Genomic DNA, 24,728 nt, shown 5'->3' with positions numbered 1-24,728 from the left:
GAAAAAGAGCCAGTTAAGAAATAGTTGCTGTTAAATTGAACTATGGGTTTTAAAAGTTCACTGTGAGCCAGCTGTGTAACCTAAATTGTTTTTCAGTTGTGGCCAAATCTTTGTGACCCTTCTGGGGGTCGGGGGAGGGGGGCAGCTTCTTGGTAAAGGTACTAAGGTGGTTTGCCATTCCCTTCTCTAGTTTGTTTTACAGATAAGGAAACTGAGGCACACTGTTATGTGACTTGCCCAGGACCACACAACAAATGACTGTCTGAGGCAGGATTTATACTCGGAGGGGGGGTGGGGGTGGAGCCTTTCTGTGGTTCCATACTCCACACTCTGCACCACTTTGCTGCCCCAATTGGTGGTTAAAAAGCAAAAAAGTGAATATAGCCAAGAGTGCCTTGCCCGCCTCTCCTCAGAAATCCCAGAGCCCTCTGGAAGGGCTGGGCCAAAACCTGGCGCCAACCCTAGAACTCCTCAGCTCCAAGGTCTTGGGAGCGCGACCTTGGTGGGGTCCGGATGCTGCCTCAAGAAAAGGGAGCTCTTGGGAGAGTTGGGTAAAGTGGAAAAGACCAAGGGGGCAGCCTTTCCATTCCTTCCATTCCATTCATTCTCCTGTTCTGTTTCTACCATGTACCGAGCAGCTTGATACCTGTAGCAGAGACAAATGAAAAGGCTGCTCTCGAGGGCTTCCTGTTCTTCTCGCTGCAAACCTAGAGATGAGTGTGTCCAAATGGGGACCCCAAGAGGGAACATTGGGGAGCAGCATTCACAAGAGGGAGGATGCAGTCCTGAAGCCGAGACTTGGATGTAGTGAAGGATTCCAGCTGGAAGAGACAAAAGGGGAGGGAGAGCATTAGATCATGGGGGAACGCGAGGCGAGCAATGGGACGCTGTCTGTGGGAACTCTGTGTATGGTTGGGATGCTGAGAGGTGCCAGCCAGGAAATCCATCTTTTATCCTGGCTGCAGCAGAGACTTTCACTGCGGAGCTCTGGGGAAGGGTGAGGTCAGACCAGGGAGAGAAGGCAGTCAGGAGGCCATTGCCTGAGAGGTTCTGTGGGCCCCCACCAGGTTGGGGTGCTTGGAATAAAGGGGTTGGGCAGAGGGGGAGAAGGTGAGTTGGGCAACATAGAAGGTGGGAGTGGGCCAGACCTCTGGTGCCCTTCCAACTTGGGGAGGCATCAGAGTGGACTTCGGGGTCCATCCTAGAGCCAGACCACATGTGGTATATTCCTGTGGGACGCTGGGTACCAGTTGGGAGGTCACTTAGCAAAAAAAGTCACCTTTTGGAACATAAACCCATTCATAAGTTGTAGGTTGTAGGTGTTTTAGTGCTTACAGCAGCTCATTTTTCATTTCAGGAAACCGAGATTGAAAGAGATCGATTGTGACTATCATAGGTAATAAGTAGCAGAGAAGGACCTGGAACTGATGCAAATCTATTATTTTCTCCATTATATCCTGGGACCTTCTTTTGAGAGTGGTTTTTGAGTTTCACAGCCTTTCTTCCTCACTGAGTTCAGAGTACAACATTCAATTTACAAATTCACTAGAGAGGAATTTGGCAATACTACATTGGTAGTATGGCATTATTATTATCAGCAAAATTTCCATTATAACAAAGTAATATAGGTATATCCCATGGAATTCATTAAAATATAGTCTTACTGGTAATTTGGAGAAAGGCCAATGTGACTTACAGATCATTATAGGAAACGTAGTTTTATTATTTTTTTAAAAAAGAAGGCTGAATGAAATGGTAATTGGAAAGATTTCTTTTTATTCTAATGTCAATCATTTTAAGTTCAGTTGTGTAAAGTAGACATAAAGTAACCTAAAAGATTTGACTTGTGCTTTGATACTTAAGAATGGCTTATTATGAGATTATTAATTGTACTTAAATAAATTTGAAGTTCTTGAGAAGCATACTCTTTTAAGTAATTTAAACATTTCCCTAGCTCCATTAATATTTTTAATTTGCTAAGTAAATTCCAAGTTAATTAGAGTTGGATATTCTTGTCAATTGACAGAGGCCCACTTTGACGCTTCCTAGAGCAGCCTGGGAACACATAGAGATGATCTTGGGTTTGGAAAAGTGTTGCTAGCATTACAAGCTTAACCTCTTCCACCATGTTGTAAAGGAGTCACCTCTGGGCTTACCAGTAGTCTCTACCTGCTTTCTGGAGGGCTATGCTAGTTCAGTATCAAGAGGCTCACCATGCAAGCACGCTACTACTACTGGAGAGTTAATGAATTCTTAACATTGGCAACCTCTGAAACAGGAAAATACAGGGTGCCCTTTATTAATGCCTTGATTCTTTTCTGCTTTGGCAGTGGGGGTGACAGAATTGTAGAAAAGGCAATAAGGAGCTAAGAAAGAAATTTTTAGATGATCGAATACCTTCCAAGAAGAGATTATTTCGTTAATCGTGTTTATATGTCCAGTGCCCTCCTGATTTATTGGGATGTGCCTCTGGAGCATAGGAGACCCTTAATCAAATTGATTGGTTATCATGCTATAAATGGAACATTTTTGTTGTAAACGAAGCTAGAAGATTGAAGAAGGTGGCAATCAATGGAAGGCTGACTCCTAAACTGAGTCAACAACTCAAATAAAAGAATTGGTAAACCCTGGTTTCATCCTGCCTCCAAAGGCAATGTAAAGCATAATTTCAGATGATTTTGGTCATCTAATGTGTTGCTTCTTAAACGGTTTGTGTCCTCATAGGGAATTTCAAAGCTGAATATTGGGGATTGCAAAATTATGATTTATTATCAGTAAATGTTTGGTTTGTGTATCTATTTTATATGCTTGTGTACCTGGAATCATGTGAAAATTTCTTGGCTGAAAGGGGGTGCAAGTAGAAAAAGTGTAAAAAGACCTGATCTATTGCAGTACTTGTGATAAATGGGATAAGCATTTATAAAAAGACCACCATGAAAATCACTGCAACTTAAGTGCAAAAAAAATTGAGAAATTCCACAGAGAATGAATTAAAACTCCCAAGCAAATGGACTCTCAGGAGAAGGATAGGAAGAAGGGAAGAGGGAGGAAACAGAGATAGGGATTAAACTTGGGATTTCTTTGCAATTTGCTGCCCATGGAGGTCAGTCTTTAGTCTTTTTAGCGATTATATCCTGAGAATGGTGTCAGTACCTCCCAAGGAAAAACTACCCTAACTTGCCAGGGAGGTTGAGGAGTGAGGACACTGCTTCTCCCACACCGTGGGAAGAAGAACAATAGAGATAATTTTGTTCAGTCTTCAGATAATAAAAGGCAAGAAATAAACAGAGGGAGATATGGGATGTGGATGTAGTCCAAGGTCCAAAGGGAAAAAGTTTCTCTAGGGATGATAATGTCCTCTGGGTTCCTATTTGGCAGCAAGCTCCCCCATATTGCCGTTTCTTAAATGAATCCTCCGTTTCCCTTTAAAGGGATGACTGTGTTAGTAGTCTAGAGTACGTTCTGCAGTTGGATAAATAGTGCACAGAATTGGTTGGAGAGCGTGCACACACTGCATGTGGCAGAGGAGCTGGGCCCAGAATGGGAGCACTCGTGGTGACTTTCATGGAGTTATAGTGTTTGTTTTTTACTTCTCTCCAGCTTCTCCCTGATTGTTCCATGCCCGCGTTCTTCCTGTGTTATGTCTGAGTCATGGCTTTTCTCAGCTTCCCAGTAATTAAGATTCAGGCCCAACCTCGAGGGCCGGAGGAGAGGGGCATGGCGGGCTGGAGAGCTGTCAGCACATTACACCCTAACAGTGACACAGTCAGAGGTTCACGGCCGGTGTAAGTCAGGTCAGCGTGCTTTTAGGTCTCTCCCTGTGCTCTGTGCTAGGATACAGAAAGGCTCCCTACCCACAGGGAGTTCCCAGGCTATGGAAGGAGATGACACGCAAACAATTGTGCACCAACAGGATACGTACAGAGTAGACTGGAACCTGCACTAAGGGGCCCTGGGCAAGGCTTCTTACAAAAGGTAGGATTTTAGATGAGACTTGAAGGAAGCCATGGAGGCTAGAAGGGGTAGATAAGGAGGAAGACAAGTGAAAATGGCCAGAGGTGGGGCAAGGAGGGGGCTGTCACTGAATAGTGAGAATGCAGGGGGAGTGGGGTACAGGAAGAATGGAAGGGTGGGATTTGAAGCCAGCTTCTAAAGGGCTTTAAAAGCCCAGCGAAGATTATTCTGAATTCATTAACAGACTCAGCCCAGTGGTATTATCACCTCTGTCTTGGAGCCCATGTTCCCTCCTGAGGTTTGTTACCTTTTTAGCTCCTCCTCACTCTGCTGATTCCTTGAGCTTCCAGGCCATTTCAGCCCCCAGGACTTTTTAAGAACAGGTGCTCTTTAAGCACGATTCCCTCATTTTCTACTTGTTCCTTTTATACCAACATGAAAGACTTCATATTTATTCTTGTTAAATTTCCTTTTAACAGATTCACATTGTTGCACACTAGGACCTGGGATGAGTCCTGCAAACTTCCTTTTTTGGTATTAAATCCCCTGTTTTTGTGTTAAGGGACATAAAAACCATTCTTGGCTCTTCTGCTAGGGAAGCTGTTTGCTGACCTCTGGTCTGCTCTGGCAAAATCCTTTTGAAGACAGACTTCAGTGGTTGGGGCGTTGGCCGTCTCGTCTGGTTGTTGGTTATCTTGTGGGATACAGTGTGGGAAGGCATCCAGAAGTAACCTTTAAGTGGGGAAGGTAGGAGGCCGTCCCATGGCTCGGGTCATGCCCACATCAGGCTCAGAGACCGAGACTGACTCAGTGGCAGGGCCTGGATTAGCTCAGCCCTTCTGCCAGTTGAGCAGCATCATCCAATCGTCATGAAGGACTTCATTTTGCTCTTCTCATTAGCTGCCTTAGGCCCTGACTTGTCGGTGTGCAGGGAACAGAAGAGGGAAAGGGGAAGTCAGAGGGTGGCTTCTGTTACTAAGGTCAGGGGTCCTTTCTTGGGCATCTCCTTCTGGATGTCCCTGTCAGCGTCCCTAAGTCTGCTGTCTGAAGTGGGATTTGTTAGCTTTCTCCTCTCTGATTCCTCAGCCTCGGTCATTGCTGCCCCCCTCCCTTCTCCTCTCTTTCCTTTATCCCAGAGAGCCGAGCAAGCCCTGATTTTTGTCTGTTCTGTGGGGTGACATTTCTCCCTTGCCATGCTCTTGTCAATCCATTTCTCCCATTCACTGCAATCTACTCTCTTACTTGGGGTAGTCATACAGTCGTTGTCATCTCTCCAGTTAATTTTCCCTTAAACCAGCCCAAATAACCCGTTCGTTTTATCTTTCTGACATGGAAGTCCAAGCGTAGCCTTTCACATTACCTGCAGGGAGCTGGCCATGTGAAACCTTCCGTGGCTCCCCACTGCCCACTGAAGAAGCTCCAAACTCCCAATGACAACAAGTTTCTTCTCTTTTATTTCTATTTTCGGGATTGGTGTCTGTGGGGATGGGGGTAGGGCATAGGAGGGACTTTGGACTTGAGTTTACATCTTGCCTCTTATCCTTATTACCTTTGTGATCTTGGGGAAGACACCTCTCTGTGCCTCAGTGTCTTTAGTTAGATGAAAGACTTAAGATGACTTTTAAAGTTCTTCTAGTTTCAATTCTTTCTAGATCTAGTTTCTAAATCCCTTCTCCCCCATCTTTGCCTATTGACATTTTCTTTTATGGCACTTTCTCTGTTTATTGCACTGATACTTCCAACATGTATATTATATAATCTGTGTGGAGACTCTGTCCTTATCCTTTGCAATTCTCATTCAAATCTCCCTTTAATAGAATATTGCACTGATACTGCAACATATGTATTATATAATGTATGTGCTGTGTATTCAGGGAAGGCATGGAATGGAGCACAGAATATAGGCAAGGGAACAGTTTAGAGTTAGTCCTTAAGGGGGAAGTGGCCTGAATGCCAGACTTAAGTTTGAATGAAATTTACCAACCGAAGAACACTGAACTCTACAGAAGATGGGCCCAACAGACTAGAACCAGAGACCCCCAGAGAGAACCACCTGTCTAGCTGGCCCTCCCCCCTCTGTGAGGTTCCCTTAGCCTTATGCCATGTTATCCTCCAGTCACCCTCCCAGTGGGAGAAGCGCCCCTTGGCTCTGAATCTCCCACCTGGGACCGAGATGGAGAAGTTGTTTCTTTTTTCTCAGTGCAGCCATTGCCACTGAGTTCTGCCTGGTGGTGAGTGCCGGGTGGCTTTTCTGTCTGAACGGCTGAGGCGCGAGTCTGGCAGGGGCATCGGGCTTCTGGACTTGCTGTTGACTTGGCAGTTGTGTGCCCATTATACTCATCATCGCCTTCTCTGTTTTTCAGTGCAGCAGAGCGGAGTCCGGCATTGCGCCTACAAAGCCTCGAGGCAAAACCTCTACATCGATAAAAACACAAAGGTTATTTGCCAGGGTTTCACCGGCAAGCAGGTGTGTACGTGCTGTCAATGTTCTGTCTTGGAAGGATTGGTTTAGTTCATTTTTTCCCCCTTAAAGTCCTTGAGTGATGATTTCCTGTTCTCTTTTGTGAGGCACGTGATAACAAAATATTCTCCTCATCTCTTTATGAGGTGATGTATTTTATTATTATTATATATATATATATATTTTTTTTTGCTGAGGCAGTTGGGGTTAAGTGACTTGCCCAGGGTCACACAGCTAGGAAGTGTTAAGTATCTGAGGCAAGATTTGAACTCAGGTCCTCCTGACTTCAGGGCTGGTGCTCTATCCACTGCATCAACTAGTTGCCTTAAGGTGCATCTACGTCCTATTTCAGGACCTGTAGAACAACAAGCTCTACAATTCTGTGGCTTGGAAGCTCTTTTACTTTGAGATTACTTTAAAAATTAAACACATTGTTAATTCATGAAGATTTAAAAAAATCAATTTGGATGGAATAATATTTCTCATAAAATGTCATTCCTTTCATTATTTGAATTTTTTTTTTCTGAATTACTTCTGGTTTAAAATGTGAGTGACATCATTAGTTTTTCCTTTTCTCCCCTCTTTTCCTCCCTCTAGCTTCATTTCTTTACCACTATTTTTTGTCAGTAAAAGTTGGCTAATCAATAGCATGTAACTCTCTTCATTAGCTTTTTCATACATTTATGGGGCAAACAGTTGCTGTTCAAAGCAGTGACCCCCACCCCCAAGACAAAACAAAATCATGAAGTACCTTTTGAATCATCTGTTTGAATACCCTCAAAAGGAAATTAAGTTTAGCACATAAGCAACAAATACTGTATGTCTTCCAGGCAAGGTATGTATGAGAAACAGCTGTTTGAGAAACGTTCTCTGCCCTCGAGGAGCTTACGGTCCCATGGGGGAAGGAAAGGAAGTGTACATACAAATAACTTGATAAAAACATTTTACTGTGTTTTAATTCCCCGAAAGCAGGCATTTTGTCACTTATCACCAAAATATTGGATTAGCCAGAAACCCCCTGCTTCCTAGCCACAAAGTGTAAGCTGCATAGAAAACTCCTATGTGGTTATACTCCAGCCAGTACTTGGAGGGCTTGTGATTTTTTGCTGTCTGCACAAAGCAGCACAGATGGCAGCTTTCTCCAGTTCTATTGATCTTGGAGAGTCATTGTGGCTGAAAATTTGACATCCTGTTACCAAACAGCTACTGAGCCTTGTCCCACCTCTGCTCCCCTGGGGGAGACGCCCACCCAGAATCCCGAGCTGGAGCTCCTGCAGGGCTTCGGCCCCAGAGCAGGGGATGGTTGTGGGCTGGGGGTCCTTCCCTGGAGCATCACTTGAGTGCTGGTCCTGCCCATGGGGCCCATCTCAGGTGGTTGTTGGTCTGGACAGTTAGATTCGTTGTCTCCATCGTGGTCCATTGTTCCTGTTGACTTTAGGCTCACGTTCAGCCGCCGAGGGTCTTAACTGTCCTAGTTACTGTTTGTTCATTCAGAAGCTGTTATTGTGGAGGCAATGCTTTGGTTTTAAATTTAAAGCTTATTTCCGCAGGGACTCTGTGTTTTTGTTTCATCTCAGCTCATTAGTTCTTTTTTCCCAGGCACTCATTGTTCCACATATGAATGAGGGAAAATTTTATTTCTTAATAGATACCCAGCAATGCAAATTGCCAGTGGCTGCCAACATTCATTTCACATATTGACTTTTATGAGCTGCTAAAACTGTTGTGAAAAATGTGTAGTAAAACCAAAACGGGGGGTTGTTGTTAACTGTTTACTGGTCTGGGGAGGCAGAGGAGGTAGAAGCCCCTTTCCTGATGTCAGCCTGGTCCGGGAGCACGGAATCATCCTTGGGACCATCTCCTGAGATTTATCCAGGCTCCTGCGGGAGTGATGGGAGCATCGCAGGCCCGAGCTTCTGCCACGAATTCTAGATGTTTGGCAAGGCTCTTGACCTCTCTGGACCTCATTTTCCTTTTCTGTAAAATGAAGAGACCAGACTAGATGATTGTAGAAATTTTTCCAGGTTACTTTGTGATTCTGTGATCTTACACAGTATCTGAGTCCCTGGCACACGGCATGTCTCTATCCTTCTTTCTAGTCCAGATCTGTGGCACTCCTAATGCCAGTGAAGATCTTACTCAGAGCTTGTGGGCTCTCCGGGCTTAGAGGCTGGCTCTCCAGTGTGGACTGGTTTTTAAATTCATTTCCTTCTACTTTCCCCGTCTCTCCTAGAGAAGGTGCTCATGGGTAGTAGAGTATCCCAACGATCCCAGCAAGAAGATGTAGGGAAGAGGCAAAGGACTTGGATATTCCACAGACTGCCTTCTAAATTATGGGAAATTGACTTTTTATAATTTTCTCTATCCAAAAGTCTTAGTTTTTAAACAAAAACCTCTTGCTGTATGGGATCTCCCTTAAATATGTTAATAATAATTGTTTTAAAATGTTGGTCCTGTTGTTAATATGAACAATTTTATTCCCCATCCTAGGCAGAATAGTAATGTTTATTTGCCCATTATCTTTGAGAAATGAACTGTCACACACACACACACACACACACACACACACACACACTTGAGTTTTCTGTGTGACAGTTTTCTAGATGCTGGAAGTACCGGCAAGTATCTGAACTTTTATATAAAACATTTTATGAATGGAAATCTTCCTCAAATATGTCCCATAAAGTGATACTAGGATTTTTTCTCCCCCTGCTTATCTTCTTCCCTTTCAGGTTCAAGAACAAAGATAACTTATTTTTACTTTAACAGAGAATTGATATTTTTAAAGTGAAAATAGGGATCGGCTATTCCTCTTTTTGATTATCAGTTTATTTCTATGGCAAAAGGTCTAAAGTGTGTGAGGCTGTGTTTGTTACTCTTGGGGCCTTCAGCTTTCCCTTTATCAAATGTTTTTTGCCTTTTTTCCTCCCCCAGGGCACCTTTCACAGCCAGCAGGCATTGGAATATGGCACGAAGCTGGTTGGAGGAACAACGCCAGGGAAAGGAGGCAAGACACATTTGGGCTTGCCTGTCTTTAATACTGTGAAGGAGGTAAGGAACACTATAGCTTGGCTGGGAGTGAGGTTTCGTATGAGGAATCGTGTCTCTGTGGGAAGATCACTTTTTACTTGCAAGAGAGAGAGCTAAGAATTTGGAAGGAGACTGAAAACAGTTAGGTTTCGTCTTAAATGGACACCAGAAATGGAGTCATTCTGTAGGCTGTCTGTGGTCCTTTCCCATCCTGTGGACACGGTCACTCTTGGGGATTTCCTAGCGATTGGGAAATGGAAATTGGCCCTCTTCCTAGAAAGGTTGGCAGTTGTAGGTGACCTATAAAAGAAGTGATCTCATCCTGCATTGTTGGGGAGGCCTCCTCTCTACTAAGGCAGCATGCTACATGACAGGTTGCCAGGGTCCCCCAAGGCTAAATGATTTGTCTGGATGTAGTTGAGACAGAACTTGATCTCAGGGCTTTCTGACTGGATCAGCTTGCTGACCTCTGGGCTATCCTGCTTCTTCAAAAATGTCAGCTGTTAGCACTTTTATTATGGCTTCATTTGGAGAAGAATCTCTCCTTTCTCAACTTAAGAGCTGTGTCTGACCCTACTCTGTGCAGAGCAAAAATGGTGTTCCCAAGCCTATTTTCCTTCACCTCCATCTCCAGCCCCTCATCCATGGTGGTAACTCACCCACCCCTGTAATAGGTGTATGGGGAAACATTATCCAGTTTTGGGGCAGGGTCAGTCCTAGACAATTTCCCATTAAATATTCACAGAAAGACTCTGCTAGGAGACTATTAGCCAGGCCCTTTGATGAAAGATTTCTTAATAATAGCAATAGTAGTAGTAGTACTACTTCTAATAGCAGTAATCATTTCCATAGCAAGCCTTTCCTTGTAATAAAGATTGAAAAAAGAAAAAAGCAGTTCAGCAAAACTAACAAACAGGCTGAATAAACTGTGTTTTATGCCCATGAGCCCTTCTCTGCAAGGAAAGGAGTCAGTTGCATTTTCTCTACTCTGTATCCAAGTGTTATTAAAAACTCAACAACAACAAAAAAAACCACAGAATTTTCACCATGAGTTCTGATTATTCTACACAAGTTCTATTGCTTAGGCCGATAATCATAATTCTTATATTTTAAAAAAAAAAATCTCCCCCTTTTTATTTTATGTTCACCAATTGAAAATTCATGCCAAGAAACATTAACTAAGCATTTATAGAACTCTTCTTCAGGCCTGGGGTATGCTGGCTCTGATAAAAACCTTGCCACGATTGGTGTTTCAGGCCAAAGAACAGACGGGAGCCACAGCTTCCATGATCTACGTACCTCCCCCCTTTGCTGCTGCTGCAGTGCAAGAAGCCGTAGAAGCCGAGATGCCGCTGGTCGTGTGCATCACAGAAGGGATCCCGCAGCAGGACATGGTGCGTGTTAAGCACGCCCTGCTCCGGCAGGGGAAGACGAGGCTGGTGGGCCCCAACTGCCCTGGAGTCATCAACGTAAGTAAAGGGCAAGCCAGGATTTAGCCTGTTGTCTGCTCTCCCGCTCTGAGCTAACCTGAGTCTTTGTGTGAGTTGTTTGTAATTCTTGGGGAGTTTCAAAAAGTCTTTTCTACTAAAGTGTTTGCTTCTATTTTACTTTCCTTAAGCCTGGGGAATGCAAAATCGGCATCATGCCTGGCCACATTCACAAGAAAGGAAGAATTGGTGAGTATTGAGAGCTCTCTCCTGCTTGTTATTTTTTCAGTTCTCAAAATCCTAAAGTTTGAAAACACAGAAACCTTTAAAAAGCTTTATTTATTTTATTTTTATTGATAGTATTTTATTTTTCCAAATACATGCAAAGATAGTTTTCAGCATTGATTTTTACAAAAACCTGTGTTCCAAATTTTTCTCCCTCTGCCCCCTCCCCCTTCCCTTAGACAGCAGGCAATCTGATATAGGTTGAACTTGTTCAATTCTTCTAAACATATTTTCATATTTGCTATCCTGTGCAAAAAAGAAGAAAAAAAGAAAAAAGAAAAAACCAAGCAAACTAACAACAACAACCAAAAAAATAAAAATACTATGGTCTGATCCACATTCAGTCTCCGTAGTTCTCTCTCTGGGTGCAGATGGCTCTCTCCATCACAAGACCATTGGAACAGGCCTGAATCACTTCATTGTTGAAAAGAGCCAGATCTGCTCCCTTTACTCAGCATCAGTTCTTGTAAGTCTTTCCAGGCTTTTCTGAAATCAACCTGCTGATTGTTTCTTCTAGAATAGTAATATTCCATTACATTCAAATACCGTAACTTATTCAGCCATTCTCCAACTGATGGGCCTCCACTCAATTTGATATGGAGCCTTTTAAAACCATGATATGCTCAATATACTTAACATTAGAGTTTCCTTATGTATCTTAGTCTATTTCTCTTAAACCTCTCTTCCCTAGAATTCTTGTAACAGAAAAAAAGTCAACAAAACTATTAGAAACAGCAACTAAGAGACAGCACATGCTCTATTGAAATGAGTTCAAAACCATAGTGTTCACACTCCATTCAGTTAATGCCTTTTAAGGGGTGGAGGTAAAAGGGTCAGATGCAATTAGTTTCTGCCTTTGGGGACTTTTAGTTTATGTGTGGACCAAGCCATCATCTTGGTTAGATTTTTAAAAAGAAATTTTTTTGAGACACTTGGTCTCTTTTCTCTCGCCCAGGATGCAGGTGCCATGGCCCCTCAGGAGCTTTGATCTGTCCTGTTTCTTCTGCTTGGGCCGGTTTGCTCCTCAGGCAGCCTGGTGGTCCACTACTCCCAGGAGCTTCACCATACTGGTGTGTGCTCAGTGCAGGTGCCCAGTTGGCTTTAGCTCAGAACTACCAAACTCAAGGGGATCCATTGGTTTCCACCTCTCTCAGCAGCAGGGATTGCAGTTTGAGGCTACCATAACTGATTGTCTTAGTTTTTTAAAAATAAGATATAAGTAGAAAGTAAGCTTTTTGAAGGTAAGAAACTGTTTAATTTGTGTCTTTACATTGTTAGTGCCCACTACAATCCCTTGCATGTAAATCTTTGTTGAATTGAAGTTTTAATCTGGAAATTAGATGGAGTGCTTGATTCCTACCAAACCAGAAAAATACATTTTGGGTTCTCCTTCCCTTCCTTTATTGAATCCAGAGTTGATTGAGTGGTACTTAATTCAGGAAACCCTGAATTGTCAAAATAACGGTCTGTAGCTTGTGAGAGGGTATATGGGATATACTTTGGGGGTGGGTATGATTACACGCCATCCTTGATAATAACGCTCAAGCCTTTTCAACAGTAGTTTCTCATGCATTTTTGAGACATGAGCACATTTACTTTGTTTTCTTTTTTCTTGGTCATTTCTCTTATTTCCCAGTTACCATCTAATGGCAGGGATTTCTGACTACTCCTGGCCTGAGCCTAGATTGTAAAGCTCAACATTTTGCTTCCTAGTGTGTATCTCACAATGTTTAATGAGAGTTTGCTGGCCCTTGCTTAGGTCTTCTAGTTAAGAACCAAGATTTTGTTTTGAAATTAGTCAACTCTTTCTAACAGTGAGATGATTGAGGCCGGTTCCAATGATCTTGTGATGATGAAAGCCATCTACACCTAGAGAGGGGACTGTGGTTACTGAATGTGGATCATGACAGAGCATTCTCATTCTTTTTGATGTAGTTCGCTTGCATTTGTTTTCTTATTCATTTTCTTTCCTTTTTGATCTGATTTTTTTTGTGCAACAAGAGAATTATATAAATATATTTACACATAATGGATTTAAGATAGATTTTATGTACAACATATATTGAATTGCTTGCCACCTAGGGGAGAAAATGGGGGGAAGGAGGGGAAAATCTGAAACAAGGCTATGCAGGTGTCAGTGTCAAATTATCTGTGCAAATAAGGAAAGAAAGAAAGAAAGAAGTCAACTACACACATTTTAGAATTCCCCCGGAAGCAGTGGGATGGACGAAGTCACAAGGAGAAAAAAGAAGGGCTGAGGCTGGAGCCGGTGAGCTCGTGCTCACTTGGAAGGGATCTAACAAAGAAGATGGAGTTGGGAAGAGAATGAGAAAGGGGCTCTTGTGCAAGTATCTTGGTAGAATAGGTCTAAAGGAGCAGACGTTCAGCCATGGCCACATCTAAAATGATGGTTGGATGGATTCTATTTTATATTTTTCAGGCTTTGGTTTCATTCATAAAGGGAACTCTAAGCAGATTCCTCCATCACTGTGAGTCGGGAAGGTTGTGTGAGAGATCAGGTCACGGGCCATGTGGCAGGATTTGACCCCAGGTTTTCTGGCCTCTGAGGCAGGCGAACGTTCTCCAGTAGCACACCTTGCCTTTGTAGGGGTCAGTAACTGGATCTAAGCATGGAGATGATACACTCATGAAAGAGAGGAAAAATGTCTCCTCTCCTACCCTTTGCAAATGCAAAGGGGCATTTGCACCTTTCTCTTGCTCTGATGACCATACCCAGGAGATCAGACCCTCCTCTCTCACCATGACCCAGTAATTTCAGAATCTCCCTATTACCTCCGGCTTAATGTCTAAAATCCTCTGTTCCCCATTCCAAGCCCTTTGTGACCCGGCCCCTTCCTAACCTTTTGTCCCAAAGCCTGATGTCTGGCAGCGGGAGATTGATGAGCCTTCCTGCAGATGTGTCTAAATTAATCTGGCTGGAATGTAATTGTGCTGGAGTGGAATGGGGAGACTCGAGTTTATGTTGATGGCGACTGAGTAATAACACAACACATCAGTAATGGAATATCGTTGAAGAAAGCAAACGGCCTCCAAATGGGAAGCATTTAACTTGCTTCTGTGCCAAATTTGTGGCTTCTATTACTATGGCTTTTTTTATGAATGTGTTTTTACTGTTTAAACTCTTGAGGGAAGACAGGAGAGGAAACTACTGTACACAATTACTCTCGTTTTCTGTTTTTCTTAATTTGCTTAAAGCATTAAACAAACTAATCGGAATCTGCAGCTGAAAGTCCGCCAGAAGAATAAAGTCATTGGATTAGCTTTCTATGACCTTTTATCTGCAAACGATAGCTGCAAATGAACATTTGGGTGTAGACCCATGCTGGGTAGGTATTCTCTAGAGGAAATCAAATAGCTCCATAATGCTTTAGAACTGGAAGGGACCCTGAGACCCCATTGAGGAAATGCCATCTAAAACTGGCATGGACCTGGGTGCGAGTAGTATGTGGTGGAGTAAAACGTTCTGTGGCATTTATTGAGCTTCTGGATGTGTGTGTATTAGCCCCTCTACCTGCTCTAGCGATCCCATTTCATTGCATCTCCTCCAGCAGATAGTCCCTTCTGTCACCCCCATTCTGTCACTTGTTTTCAGTCCTTGCTGCCAACAAACCTGCCCCTGTTGTCTCCATCTCAAAACTCCCTCACTTAATCCTTCCATTCCCCACTAACTTGCCCAGTATCTTCTCTGCCCTTTGGGGGCCAGACTTCTGAAGAAGGCCATCTGGGATAGGTGCCCCCACTTTCTCTCCTCACTTACCTCTTCACCCCTTCCTGCCTTAGCTTCCAGTCTCACCTGAATCTGCTCTTTTCAGAGAGCAGTTAATTGCCAAATTCAACAGCTTTTTCTGTTTTTAATTCTCGTGGGCTTCTCTGAAGCCTTTTTCACTGTTGATCCATCCCCCTTTTCTCCTTAGTACTTTCTTCTTTCCAGGTTTTCAGAACATCCTTTTCCTTGTTCTCCTCCACCTCTCTGACCACTCCTTCTCTGGCCTTTGCTGGATCCTCTTTCAGGTCATGCCCTTCTAAGTGTAGGTATCCCTTTGGTATCCTGACCCTCTCTCCTACTTTGGTGATTCCTTCAACTTCCATAGAGTCTGTTACTATTTTGATGCTAATAGTTCTCAAGTCTCCCTTTCCTGGTCACCTCCAGTATCTTATAACTACTGCTGTTCGGGTGTCTCAAGCTGGATGTCCAGTAGATGTCTTAAATATTTCCAAAACAGAACTTCTACCTTCCCCATCACTGTAAAGGATGTCATTGTCTTCCTATCCCTCTTTTCCAGTGTCCAATACCCTCACGCCATGGGAGTTATCCTGGACTTGTGACTTTCTCACTGCCCTTATCCAAGCTGTTGCCTTGATCTTCCCCCCGCCATGTATCTCAGATACGCCTCCTGCTCTCCTCTGACAGTGGAGGCCCCTATCATCTTCCCATTAAACTCTTGCAGGGGCCCCCTGTGGGGTGTGCTTGCCCCAAGCCTCTCCCTTTTTCTGCCATAAAAGTGATGTTCCTAAAATTAAGGTCTGATTACCTGTCTCTCCCTTCTTCTCCCCCTCCCCTCCCCCATTCCTCAGTAAACTCCAGGAGTATCCTGTCACCTCTAGGATCAGATGTCAAGTCCTGTCTAGCCTAGCCCCTTCCTCCCTTTCCAGCCTTTGGGCCGTTGCAGCCCTCTCCCATTCTCTCTGCCTGTCTCCCGTGCCTGGGCACTTCTCCCTCTGCCTGGCCTGCTGTGAGTGCTGGACACAGTCCCTGGCTCCCAGGGATCCAATACTCAGGTGGAGGGTGGATTCCACACAAGAGTACAAAGTGCTGATGAGGACATGAGGGTGGTAAATAGAGTGGAGAGGAGATAGACCCATTTGTGGCCAGAGCAGGTCAGTTCGGCTTCGGGGGGGCTGGGGGGGATATTGTTTTATCTGGACTTTAAAGGATGGACAGGAATGGGACAAGAGAGAAGAATCTAGGTTTGGGAGAACAGTGTGAGGGAAGGCAAGGAGGTGGGGGAGAGTAGTTGGAGGAGACTTATATAAGACAAGCTGCAAAGCCGTAGTGATCCTAGATTGGCCAGGGCTTCAGGTGCCACGCAAAGGAGTTTGGATGGTAGAAAATCACTGGTTTTGATCAGAAGATAGAAGGAAATAAATCCAGAAGTGTTGTGAAGGGTAGGTTGAAGAGGGAAGACCCTGGAGATAGGGAGAGTTGTTAGGAAGTTGCTGCCTGGTGGCAGGGAGACAGGAAAGGAGAGGAGAGATTGCAGTTATATATAGCATTCTATGTGACTGCAGACGAAAGGGGAGGAAGAGGGACAAATGGAAGCAAAAACTGTAGTTAACTTGGGTGGGGACTGGTGAAGGCAGAAGGAAGAAGATATTTTAGGGAAGAGATTAGTTCAGTTTGGGATAAGGGAAATCAAAATGCTGGCGGGATGTTGTTAGGGTGATGTGTGATGGACAGATGGAAATCCAGGTCTGAAAGTGGAGAGGTTAGGGCTAGAGAAAGAGATTAGGGAGCCAGCTTTGTAGACTTGCTAGTTTGAACTCTTAGAGTAAATCAGATGGAAGATCTTTGGGAAAGAGGAGGGCCAAGGCCAGCAAACTGGGAAATACCCTCAGGAACAGTCATCTATAGCTGTCCCTAGAGGGTAATATTGTAAGTTGGGAGATCCACCAACAGCATGAACTTGTGCTCAAAGCAATGGGTGGTTTTGAAATGGAAAACAGAGGCTTGTGAGTATTCCAGGCTGATGGAGACTGTCTCTAATTTGGCCAATTTTCTTTGATGAAATCATGTATACCAAATGTCATTCAAAGGAAATGCTCATTTATACCCATATCACAGCACCAAGTAACTATCAAGTGATTAATAGCTGTGCTCTGGTTAAGAATATCAGTGTGCTCATTTTGAGGGGATAAGGAGGACAATTTAGTTTGATGTGAATTCTGCTTGTCTGGTGATGGCGTTCTTCTAGCTGCTGTCTGCCCCGTGTTACACAGACTGAGAGTTGGAAGGTCCTTTAGAGACCATTTTGTCCAATACCTTCATTTTGCAGATGGAAAAACTGAGGCCTAGAGAGCCTGTGACTTGCCCGAGTTCTCCAATTTGCTTGACATACTTGCCAAAGCCCAGCCTTCAGGATTCTATTTTCTTTATACCAGATATCATAAGTAGAAACCACCCATAAACCATATAACCAGAAATAAATGAATGTGATCACATCTTTTGCTTGCCATGTTAATCTTTATGTTGTGATTGCCACTCTCAGTTTTATATCTGTTGGGAGTCCCAAACAGAGGAGGTTTTTTCTGTATGTCTATGAGTTTAGTGTCATTGATCACCTCCCCCATTATTTATCACATTTCTAAATTGTTTTGTAAATTGTGGCTTAGAACAAATTCTCTGCTTTATAACTTCATGTGTGGGAAAGGAAAGGACATCCAGCTCTCCTTTAGTGTCTATGGGAAATGAAGCCCTTTTATACATGTCCAGTGTCTAAAAGACGTAAGACCTGAGATCTAATGGAGATTGGATAGTAAGCCTCCCTCCTTGATTTTTTTTCCTTTCATTTTTTATGGTTAGTTGCTTTTTTATTATGAAGAGAGACAAAATAGGTGTGTGAATGGGGAAGGGTTAGAAAGAAGCTGTTCACAAATGTGGTTGTCTTTTTGAAATTTGGAGATCATCTAATGGCTGGGAATTTCTGGGTTTTTACTTATCTAAAGTGCCTGCAAGCAAAACTATCTCCCCATCCCACACTGACTGCCTCATTTATCAGAAACCTGGATTCCTGTTTCCTTTGCTTAGCATGTCTAGCTTGTAAGAACCTATAAAATAAAAGCATTTTTCTTGGAACACAGGAACCGTCCTGCCTCATTTTGTATCTTTCCAGCCTCAGAATTAGTGTTGGGTTTATTCCAAGGCATATTTGTAGATTAACTGGAGTTGGTGTTTTATAAAGGCTAGCACATGCTCAATGTGTGTGACCTCTTCTAAGAAATGACTCTAACATCCTTTTTCTGGATTCTTGTTCCTTCAGGTATCGTATCTAGATCCGGCACCCTTACCTATGAAGCAGTTCATCAAACAACCCAAGTTGGCCTGGGCCAGTCATTGTGTATTGGTGAGGAGATTCCCAATGAAACTGTGCAGTTAGCTGATTGTAGTAGAAATTAGTGACTTGGGCGTGTAATAATCATTCTATCATGTAGCTGTTTGTCAGTCATGACTGATTCTTCTTGACCCATTTGGGGTTTTCTTGGTAAACTTACTGGAATGGGTTGCCATTACCTTCTCCAGCTCATTTTACAGATGAGGGAACTGAGGCAAACCGGGCTGGGTGACTTGCCCAGTACGTGTCTTAGGCTGGATCTGAACTTAGGAAGTAAGTGGTCCTGATGCTTTATATAGTATTCTGTGTGCCTCATCTCACATGAATTTCACCGCCCCGTGAGTTAGGTAGCACAGGTGGGATTGTTCCAGCTTTATAGGTGAGGACACTAGCCAAGAGTTTGAGGTAAGACTTGTGTGTTTTGCTTGAACAGTCATAGGCCATGGTCCCCCTTTTTCTGTGATGCTCCCAGAGAGCCACTGGCAGAAGGCCTTGAGGGGCAGGGTGATCTCCTAGGCAGGTGCCAGTTCCAGGCCTTCCTTGGCTGTGAACAGGGCACTCTGCTTCTGGGGAGCTCTGATGGATAAATGCTAAGATTTGTACCACGTCATGCCATGGGAGCTCCTGCTATTAATGAAGAGATGGGATTTACTTTGCTTCCCAAAGCTACCTTCTCAGTTTATTTGTAAGGTTTTTAACTGATCCTTTGCAATTTCAGATTTCACATTATCTAGCTTAGGTTATGTTGAACATGGTATTTACTGGACATTGGTAGATTTCTCTCCTTTGAAATTTTCCTTACGCTTATGTGCCATCCTTCACCCGGGATGTAGGAACTGAAGGCACCTAACCTCCTTGTGACTACAAGGGCTCACATTTCTATAGCTCCTTGAGGTTTGCAGTGATTTTCTCTCTGTGAGCGAGGCAGTCCCTGTATTTCTATTGCTTTTCTACAGATGGAAAACTGAAGCTGTCTGACCTGTGCTCAGATACCATCAGCTTGTAAAAAGCTGAACCAGCTCTGCTTGGGGCCAGATCCACAGGCTCTCTTGTAGGGATTGCCTCCTTAGGCATGCATGTGCCATGCTATCAGCCCTGGTGCTTCCAGCTTCGGGGGGAGGCCACAGAGGCACCCCCCAGGTCTGCCTGAGCTGCTTTTGTGTGGCCCTTGCTTATTCCTTTGTGTGCAGTAATTGGGATTTAAAGGTGTTTAGTGAGACAACACACATCTTTTTTGACTTCATGGACTCTACAGATACACAAAACTAGCCCTGACCTTTGCACACATTTTATTTAGAATATCTCTTCTTTGGTAGTTTGTTTTGTTCTTCGTTAGAATCGTTTTTTTAGGGAAAAAAGGGACAAAGTGAAAAGGGATTTAAGATAGAAAAATTGTACTCTATTAAAAAGGGGGCCTTTTATAAATGAGAGGGAGGAAGGGAGGTGGGGGTGGGTATCATTTACATTCACACCAAGGAAGCCCAGTCATTGTTTTGGAATTTTTCACCTTATAAAATTTAAGTGAGATGACCTTTAACATAGATCTTAGGACAGGGCGAAAAGTTTAGAGCCATCAGGAGGGCTGTTGAATGGTCATCTGAAAGGACATTCTCAGCCACTTCCAAGTCTTCCTCACCATTTTCTCAGCTTTTGTTTCCATTCTTTTCCTTTTCAGGGATTGGAGGCGATCCCTTTAATGGAACAGATTTTATCGACTGCCTTGAAGTCTTCCTGGAAGACCCGGCCACAGAAGGCATCATCCTGATTGGGGAGATCGGTGGCAGTGCTGAAGAAAGCGCAGCGGCCTTCTTGAAACAACACAATTCAGTAAGGGCTCGTGCCTGATTCGTGGTTGGGCTTTAAAAACTGTTGTCCCTGTTTGATGAGATGTTCCGTGGGGTCATTGGTTCTGGGAGGAGAAGGCCTCCGGAGACCTCTGCTCCAGGCTTGCTGCTGAATGCCTTGGGCTTAGGGGGAGGTGGAGACTGAGGTTCAGGACCAGGACCCTGGCCACGGCCGGGGTCAATCAGGCAGGACCAGGCCACGAGGTCTCCCTCACACATACACACACATACACACACACACACACACAAAATGTAGAATTCAAATAGATTAATAAAATACTTTTGGGGGTTAAAGATTATTGGCATCCCTTGAGCTCAGAAAGGTTGTGAAAAGTTTTATTTCTCACATAAACTGCTTTCATAATCCTCTTTGGGGAGGGCTGAAACTTGAACCACATTGGGGGCATACTCCACTATATCTGAGCTGCTGCCTTTTGTGCTTTAATTTTTTTAAGAGAATTCATATTCTATTTGGATAAAATACTGAGAAGAGTGAGAGTGATCCTAGAGCACTAAAGAGTTGAGTGTGGGAGAGGAGAGCCATTACTTGAATTGTTGTTTTTCCCCCAGTCTGGGTAACTCTGTTCTCTCTGGGTCTCTAGTGAAGACAGGGACTTCCTTCCACAATTCTTTGGATAGTGAGTTTTGTTTTGAAGAATAGAAGGAGAGGGAGGCTGATCAGGATGGTCTTCAGGGAGGAAAGAAGGGAACCGACATGATCATTCAACATTGGAAGGTGCTTAGGTGGAAAGAGTTTCACAGAGGAAGGGGGTGTGGTGACAGTCAGATGCTGAGCAAAAGCCTGAGGGAATAGAGTTAAGAAAAGATTGTTGCTTTTCCAATTATTTGGTCATTAATGATCTTCTGAGAAAGCAGTTTTAATAAAGTGGTGGGAGAGGGTAAAAGCCAATTTGCAGATTGACTTAAGGAGGTTTTTTTAACTAAGGAGATAAAAATATAATAAAACAGATCATGTTAATTTGTAGTTTTCTAAGTCAGTGTGATGCTGGAAGGATCTGTTTCAATTTGAGTTGGACATGAGTGCTGTAAATAACCAGGTATGATATGAAATATCTACAGAGATAACAGAAGGTACTCTCAGGGGGAAGGTTCTAGCATTTGCTGGAAGACAGTTGGGGACACATGAAAGCCGCCTTCAGAAGGTGGGATTGGAGTCTGGGGGGAGGTGGGGCATTCCCTCATGGAGGGACAGAGATGCCAGTGGGAAAGATGGGAAAGGTAGGAAGGGGTTGGGTTGGGAAGAGCTTTTAGTACCAAACAGCTTTTTTGTTGGATTCTGGAGATAATAGGGAGTCACTGGAGCTTATTGAGAGGAGAAGGTGAAGTAACTGAGGGCTGCCCTTGAGGAAAATACCTTTGGCAGCGGAGGAGGCGGCAGGATTGGAGGCAGGGACTGCTCCAGCAGTGTGTGTATGTGTGAGGAGAGGCCTAAGCCAGGACAGGAGCTCTAGGAATAAAGAGACAGGATGTAAGAGAGACTTGTTGCGAAGGTAGAGGTGGCCGTGGCCGGTCTGGGGATCATGTGCAGGTGAGTATCTGAAGATGATGCTGAGTGCGAATCGGGGTGACCGGGAGGCAGGATGGAGGTGCTCCCAGAGGTAACTCTAAGAGTGAAGAAATTGGGGCAAAAGATAATATTTTGTGTGAGATGCCAACTGGACATCCAGTGCAAGAGCTCGGGAGAGAGACAAGGACCGGATCACTAGGTCTGTAGGAGCAGCAGACCTCTGGGGGCTGAAGAGCTCACCGGGTGAGAGAGTCTGCAGGACGGAGCCTGCAGGGGGTCTCCAGGGTGTGGAGGGAGATCCAGGGCAGTCTCCATCAGGATAGCCAGGATAGCTTGGTGGCTAAAGTTGGAGCAATTAGAAGCTGCTCAGAGCTGTTTTCCTGAGCTTGTGTAGAAGAGACGGGTCGTCTCCGAGGAGGACCCTGTCATTTTAATCGTGGCTCAGTACTTGGTGTTAGGTTTCGGCCCGTGTGAGATGCTGGGCCTCTAGCAGCTTGGACTTCCCCACTCACCTGTGGGAGTTTTGAGCTCCGTGGTTTGATGGACTGTTTCATTAGAGTGTTTTCAGAACTGGGCCCTTGTTTAAAAGTAACACTTTTCTCTCCCCGCAGGGTCCAAAAGCCAAACCTGTGGTGTCCTTCATTGCTGGCTTGACTGCTCCTCCGGGCAGGAGAATGGGCCACGCTGGGGCCATCATCGCCGGAGGGAAAGGTGGCGCGAAGGAGAAAATCGCTGCTCTTCAGAATGCAGGAGTGGTCGTCAGTATGTCCCCTGCCCAGCTGGGCAGCACCATATACAAAGTGAGTGCCAGGGGACCCCCCCTCCCCCCAGACTAGGCCCATGTCCGGCCTTTCCTGGGTCTTTCTCTTTTCTTCCATTCTGAGTAAAAATCTCATGAAAAAACCCATGCCTTTGAGACTGCCAGTGGTACGTGTGGCTGTGAGAGAGACCTCCCCAGGAGGGTCCCCCTGACTCTCCCAAGTGTCGGGTCCTTTTCTGGAAGCCACAGGCAATTGTTCAGGGCCAATTTCATGGGTGAATAAGAAAGGATGAGCAAACTGATTGAGTTGGTCAAGGTCATTTAGAAATTGAGAGGTAGATGTCAGGATTTGAGCTTGGTTCTTCCAGCTGGAGAGCCGGGGCCAGCTCCCGGAGGCACAGGCTCGGTGGGCAGGTCACTGACTCTGGAAGTCTCCTCTCCCCCACCGTCCCTTCTGCCTGGCTGGGCATGGGCCGTCCAGGGCCATCCAGGGCTGGACACCTCCTGAGAGAAGGGCCTTTTTTGTCATGAAGGGAGAACAGTGGAGGAGGAGGCCTGATGAGGGGCAGGGCTTTGTTTCTGGACTAGGACCATCGATTTTCTCTTTGCCTTTAAACTTAACATTGAGTTAGGTGTCCACGCTGGACAGGCTTTGTCCCCGTCATCGGGGTTCTGGTTTCTGGTTTCCTTACTGGTTGTTTTTCACCCCAAAATCTGAGCTCGAAAAGATCCCAAGGAGCTTGTGGCGAGTGTCCAAGCTGGTGTTTGTGCTGCTTCCCTCGGGGCAGAAGGAGCCTTCCTCTTGGGCTCTGGCCGGCCTGGAGAGGAGGGGGGCTTATGATGCCCTGAGGGCCTCGCATACAGCAGGGGCTTAATAAATGAGGGGTGGGTTAATGGAACGGAATTATCACCACTGTCTGGTTCAAGACAAGTCAGGGGAAAAACAAACCAAAAAGCCCATTTGTAATACTGATACAGTTCTTTCTCGGCCTTGTCTTTGGGTGAGGTAGTGAGTGACTTATTTTCCTATTATCCTCTGGTGTCCTCACCCACCTGTCAGATTGCTAACATTGGTCCTATTAAAGAGTGACCCTGGGGGCTAGGGAGCATCAAAGAAAATGGAAAGAAGGAAGGAAGGAGGGAGAGGGAGGAAGGAAGGAGGAAGGGAAAGAAGGGGGAAAGGAAGAAAGAAGGGAGAGGAAAAGGAAGATAGAAAAAGACAGGAGAGGGGGAGGGAAGGGGAACAAGCCCGGGGGGGGGGGGGGGGGGGGGGGGGGGGGGGGGGGGGGGGGGGGGGGGGGGGGTGAGCAAGGCCCCCAGCAGTGCGGAGCCTGTGTTACCAGGTTGCTCCAGCAGGTGGCAGCAGAAGCCTTGGGATGTCACTGACTTTATCTTGTCATTGACAGCCGCAGAAAGCAATTTCGCAGCCTCCGTGGGGGGGGTTTCTTCTGACCCCCAGGAAACCAGAATCGGGTTTTCCTTTCGGCTGCTCCTGCTTTTCTGCCGGCTCTCGGTCCCACTCCTGCGCTGGGGGCACCGGCCCTTTCCGTCAGTGCCCGCGTAGGGGGAGGGGCCCGTGGGGCTCGGGGCTGACTCTCGGGGAGGCCGCGGGGGGGCAGAGGCTGCCCTTGGGGAGCCCCGTCCCGGGCTTGTCTCCGCCCTGGCAGGGAGAGGTTCCGGGTCCTGTTGAGCACGAGTGACACTTGGGTCTCATCTCTCTTCCCTCCCCGTTCTTGTCTGTCTCTGAAGGAGTTTGAGAAGAGGAAGCTGTTATGAAACGTGGGAGAAAAGCCTTGGAATGAATCACTGTAGAAATGTGAACCAGCAGCTGCCGGCCTCCGCATACCTGGTGTCCGCTAAGTGTCCGCTCCTGTCCGCGCCTGCCCAGCGCCGGCCTTCCGTCCAGCCGGAAGCGACGCGTGTGTTTGGGACGTCCTACCTTCTGATATATTTACCTGATTGTACATCATAGGCAAATAATAAATCTTTTATTTGATTTGAACATGAAGTTCTGAAGTTCGTTGGGGGAGAGAGACCCTGGGGAAGGGGGAGGATTTAAAAACTTTTTTTAAAGAACCATACAGGTGGTGTTGAATGTATCTGGGTCCTTGCGATGACCAAGCATTGACTGGCGCCAGAACCGACTTCCTGCTGGATCCTCTCCCCCCTTCTCCCCCCTCTCCCCCCCCCCGCCCCCTCTCCTGCTTCTGCCTCAGAAACTCGTGTGTTGCTTGAGACAAGGTTTCCTGTGGGTCCTTCCTGCTCCCAGGCTCTGTCAGCCCCCAGCTTACTTAGGCCCACATCTGGGG

The 24,728-nt window shown here is 45.3% G+C and overlaps 1 protein-coding gene across 2 annotated transcripts in view; it reads left to right on the top strand.

Annotated features, from left to right (window-relative positions):
• Nucleotides 1–24,421, top strand: part of SUCLG1 (succinate-CoA ligase GDP/ADP-forming subunit alpha) — a 33,033-nt gene extending 8,612 nt beyond the window's left edge. For both annotated transcript variants that reach the window (XM_031949759.1, XM_031949758.1), the window contains exons 2-9: nt 6,318–6,421; nt 9,350–9,466; nt 10,702–10,914; nt 11,064–11,121; nt 18,216–18,299; nt 19,963–20,114; nt 22,271–22,459; nt 24,169–24,421. In XM_031949759.1, coding sequence (XP_031805619.1) covers nt 6,318–6,421; nt 9,350–9,466; nt 10,702–10,914; nt 11,064–11,121; nt 18,216–18,299; nt 19,963–20,114; nt 22,271–22,459; nt 24,169–24,195 — 944 coding nt within the window. In that variant the 3' untranslated portion in view covers nt 24,196–24,421. The remainder of the gene's footprint in view (nt 1–6,317; nt 6,422–9,349; nt 9,467–10,701; nt 10,915–11,063; nt 11,122–18,215; nt 18,300–19,962; nt 20,115–22,270; nt 22,460–24,168) is intronic.
• The last annotated feature ends 307 nt before the right edge of the window (nt 24,422–24,728 follow it).

The sequence above is a fragment of the Sarcophilus harrisii genome, chromosome 2 (assembly GCF_902635505.1).
Source record: "Sarcophilus harrisii chromosome 2, mSarHar1.11, whole genome shotgun sequence".
In the NCBI taxonomy this organism is placed as follows: Eukaryota; Metazoa; Chordata; class Mammalia; order Dasyuromorphia; family Dasyuridae; genus Sarcophilus; species Sarcophilus harrisii.
This window is presented reverse-complemented; position numbering and strand designations above follow the sequence as displayed.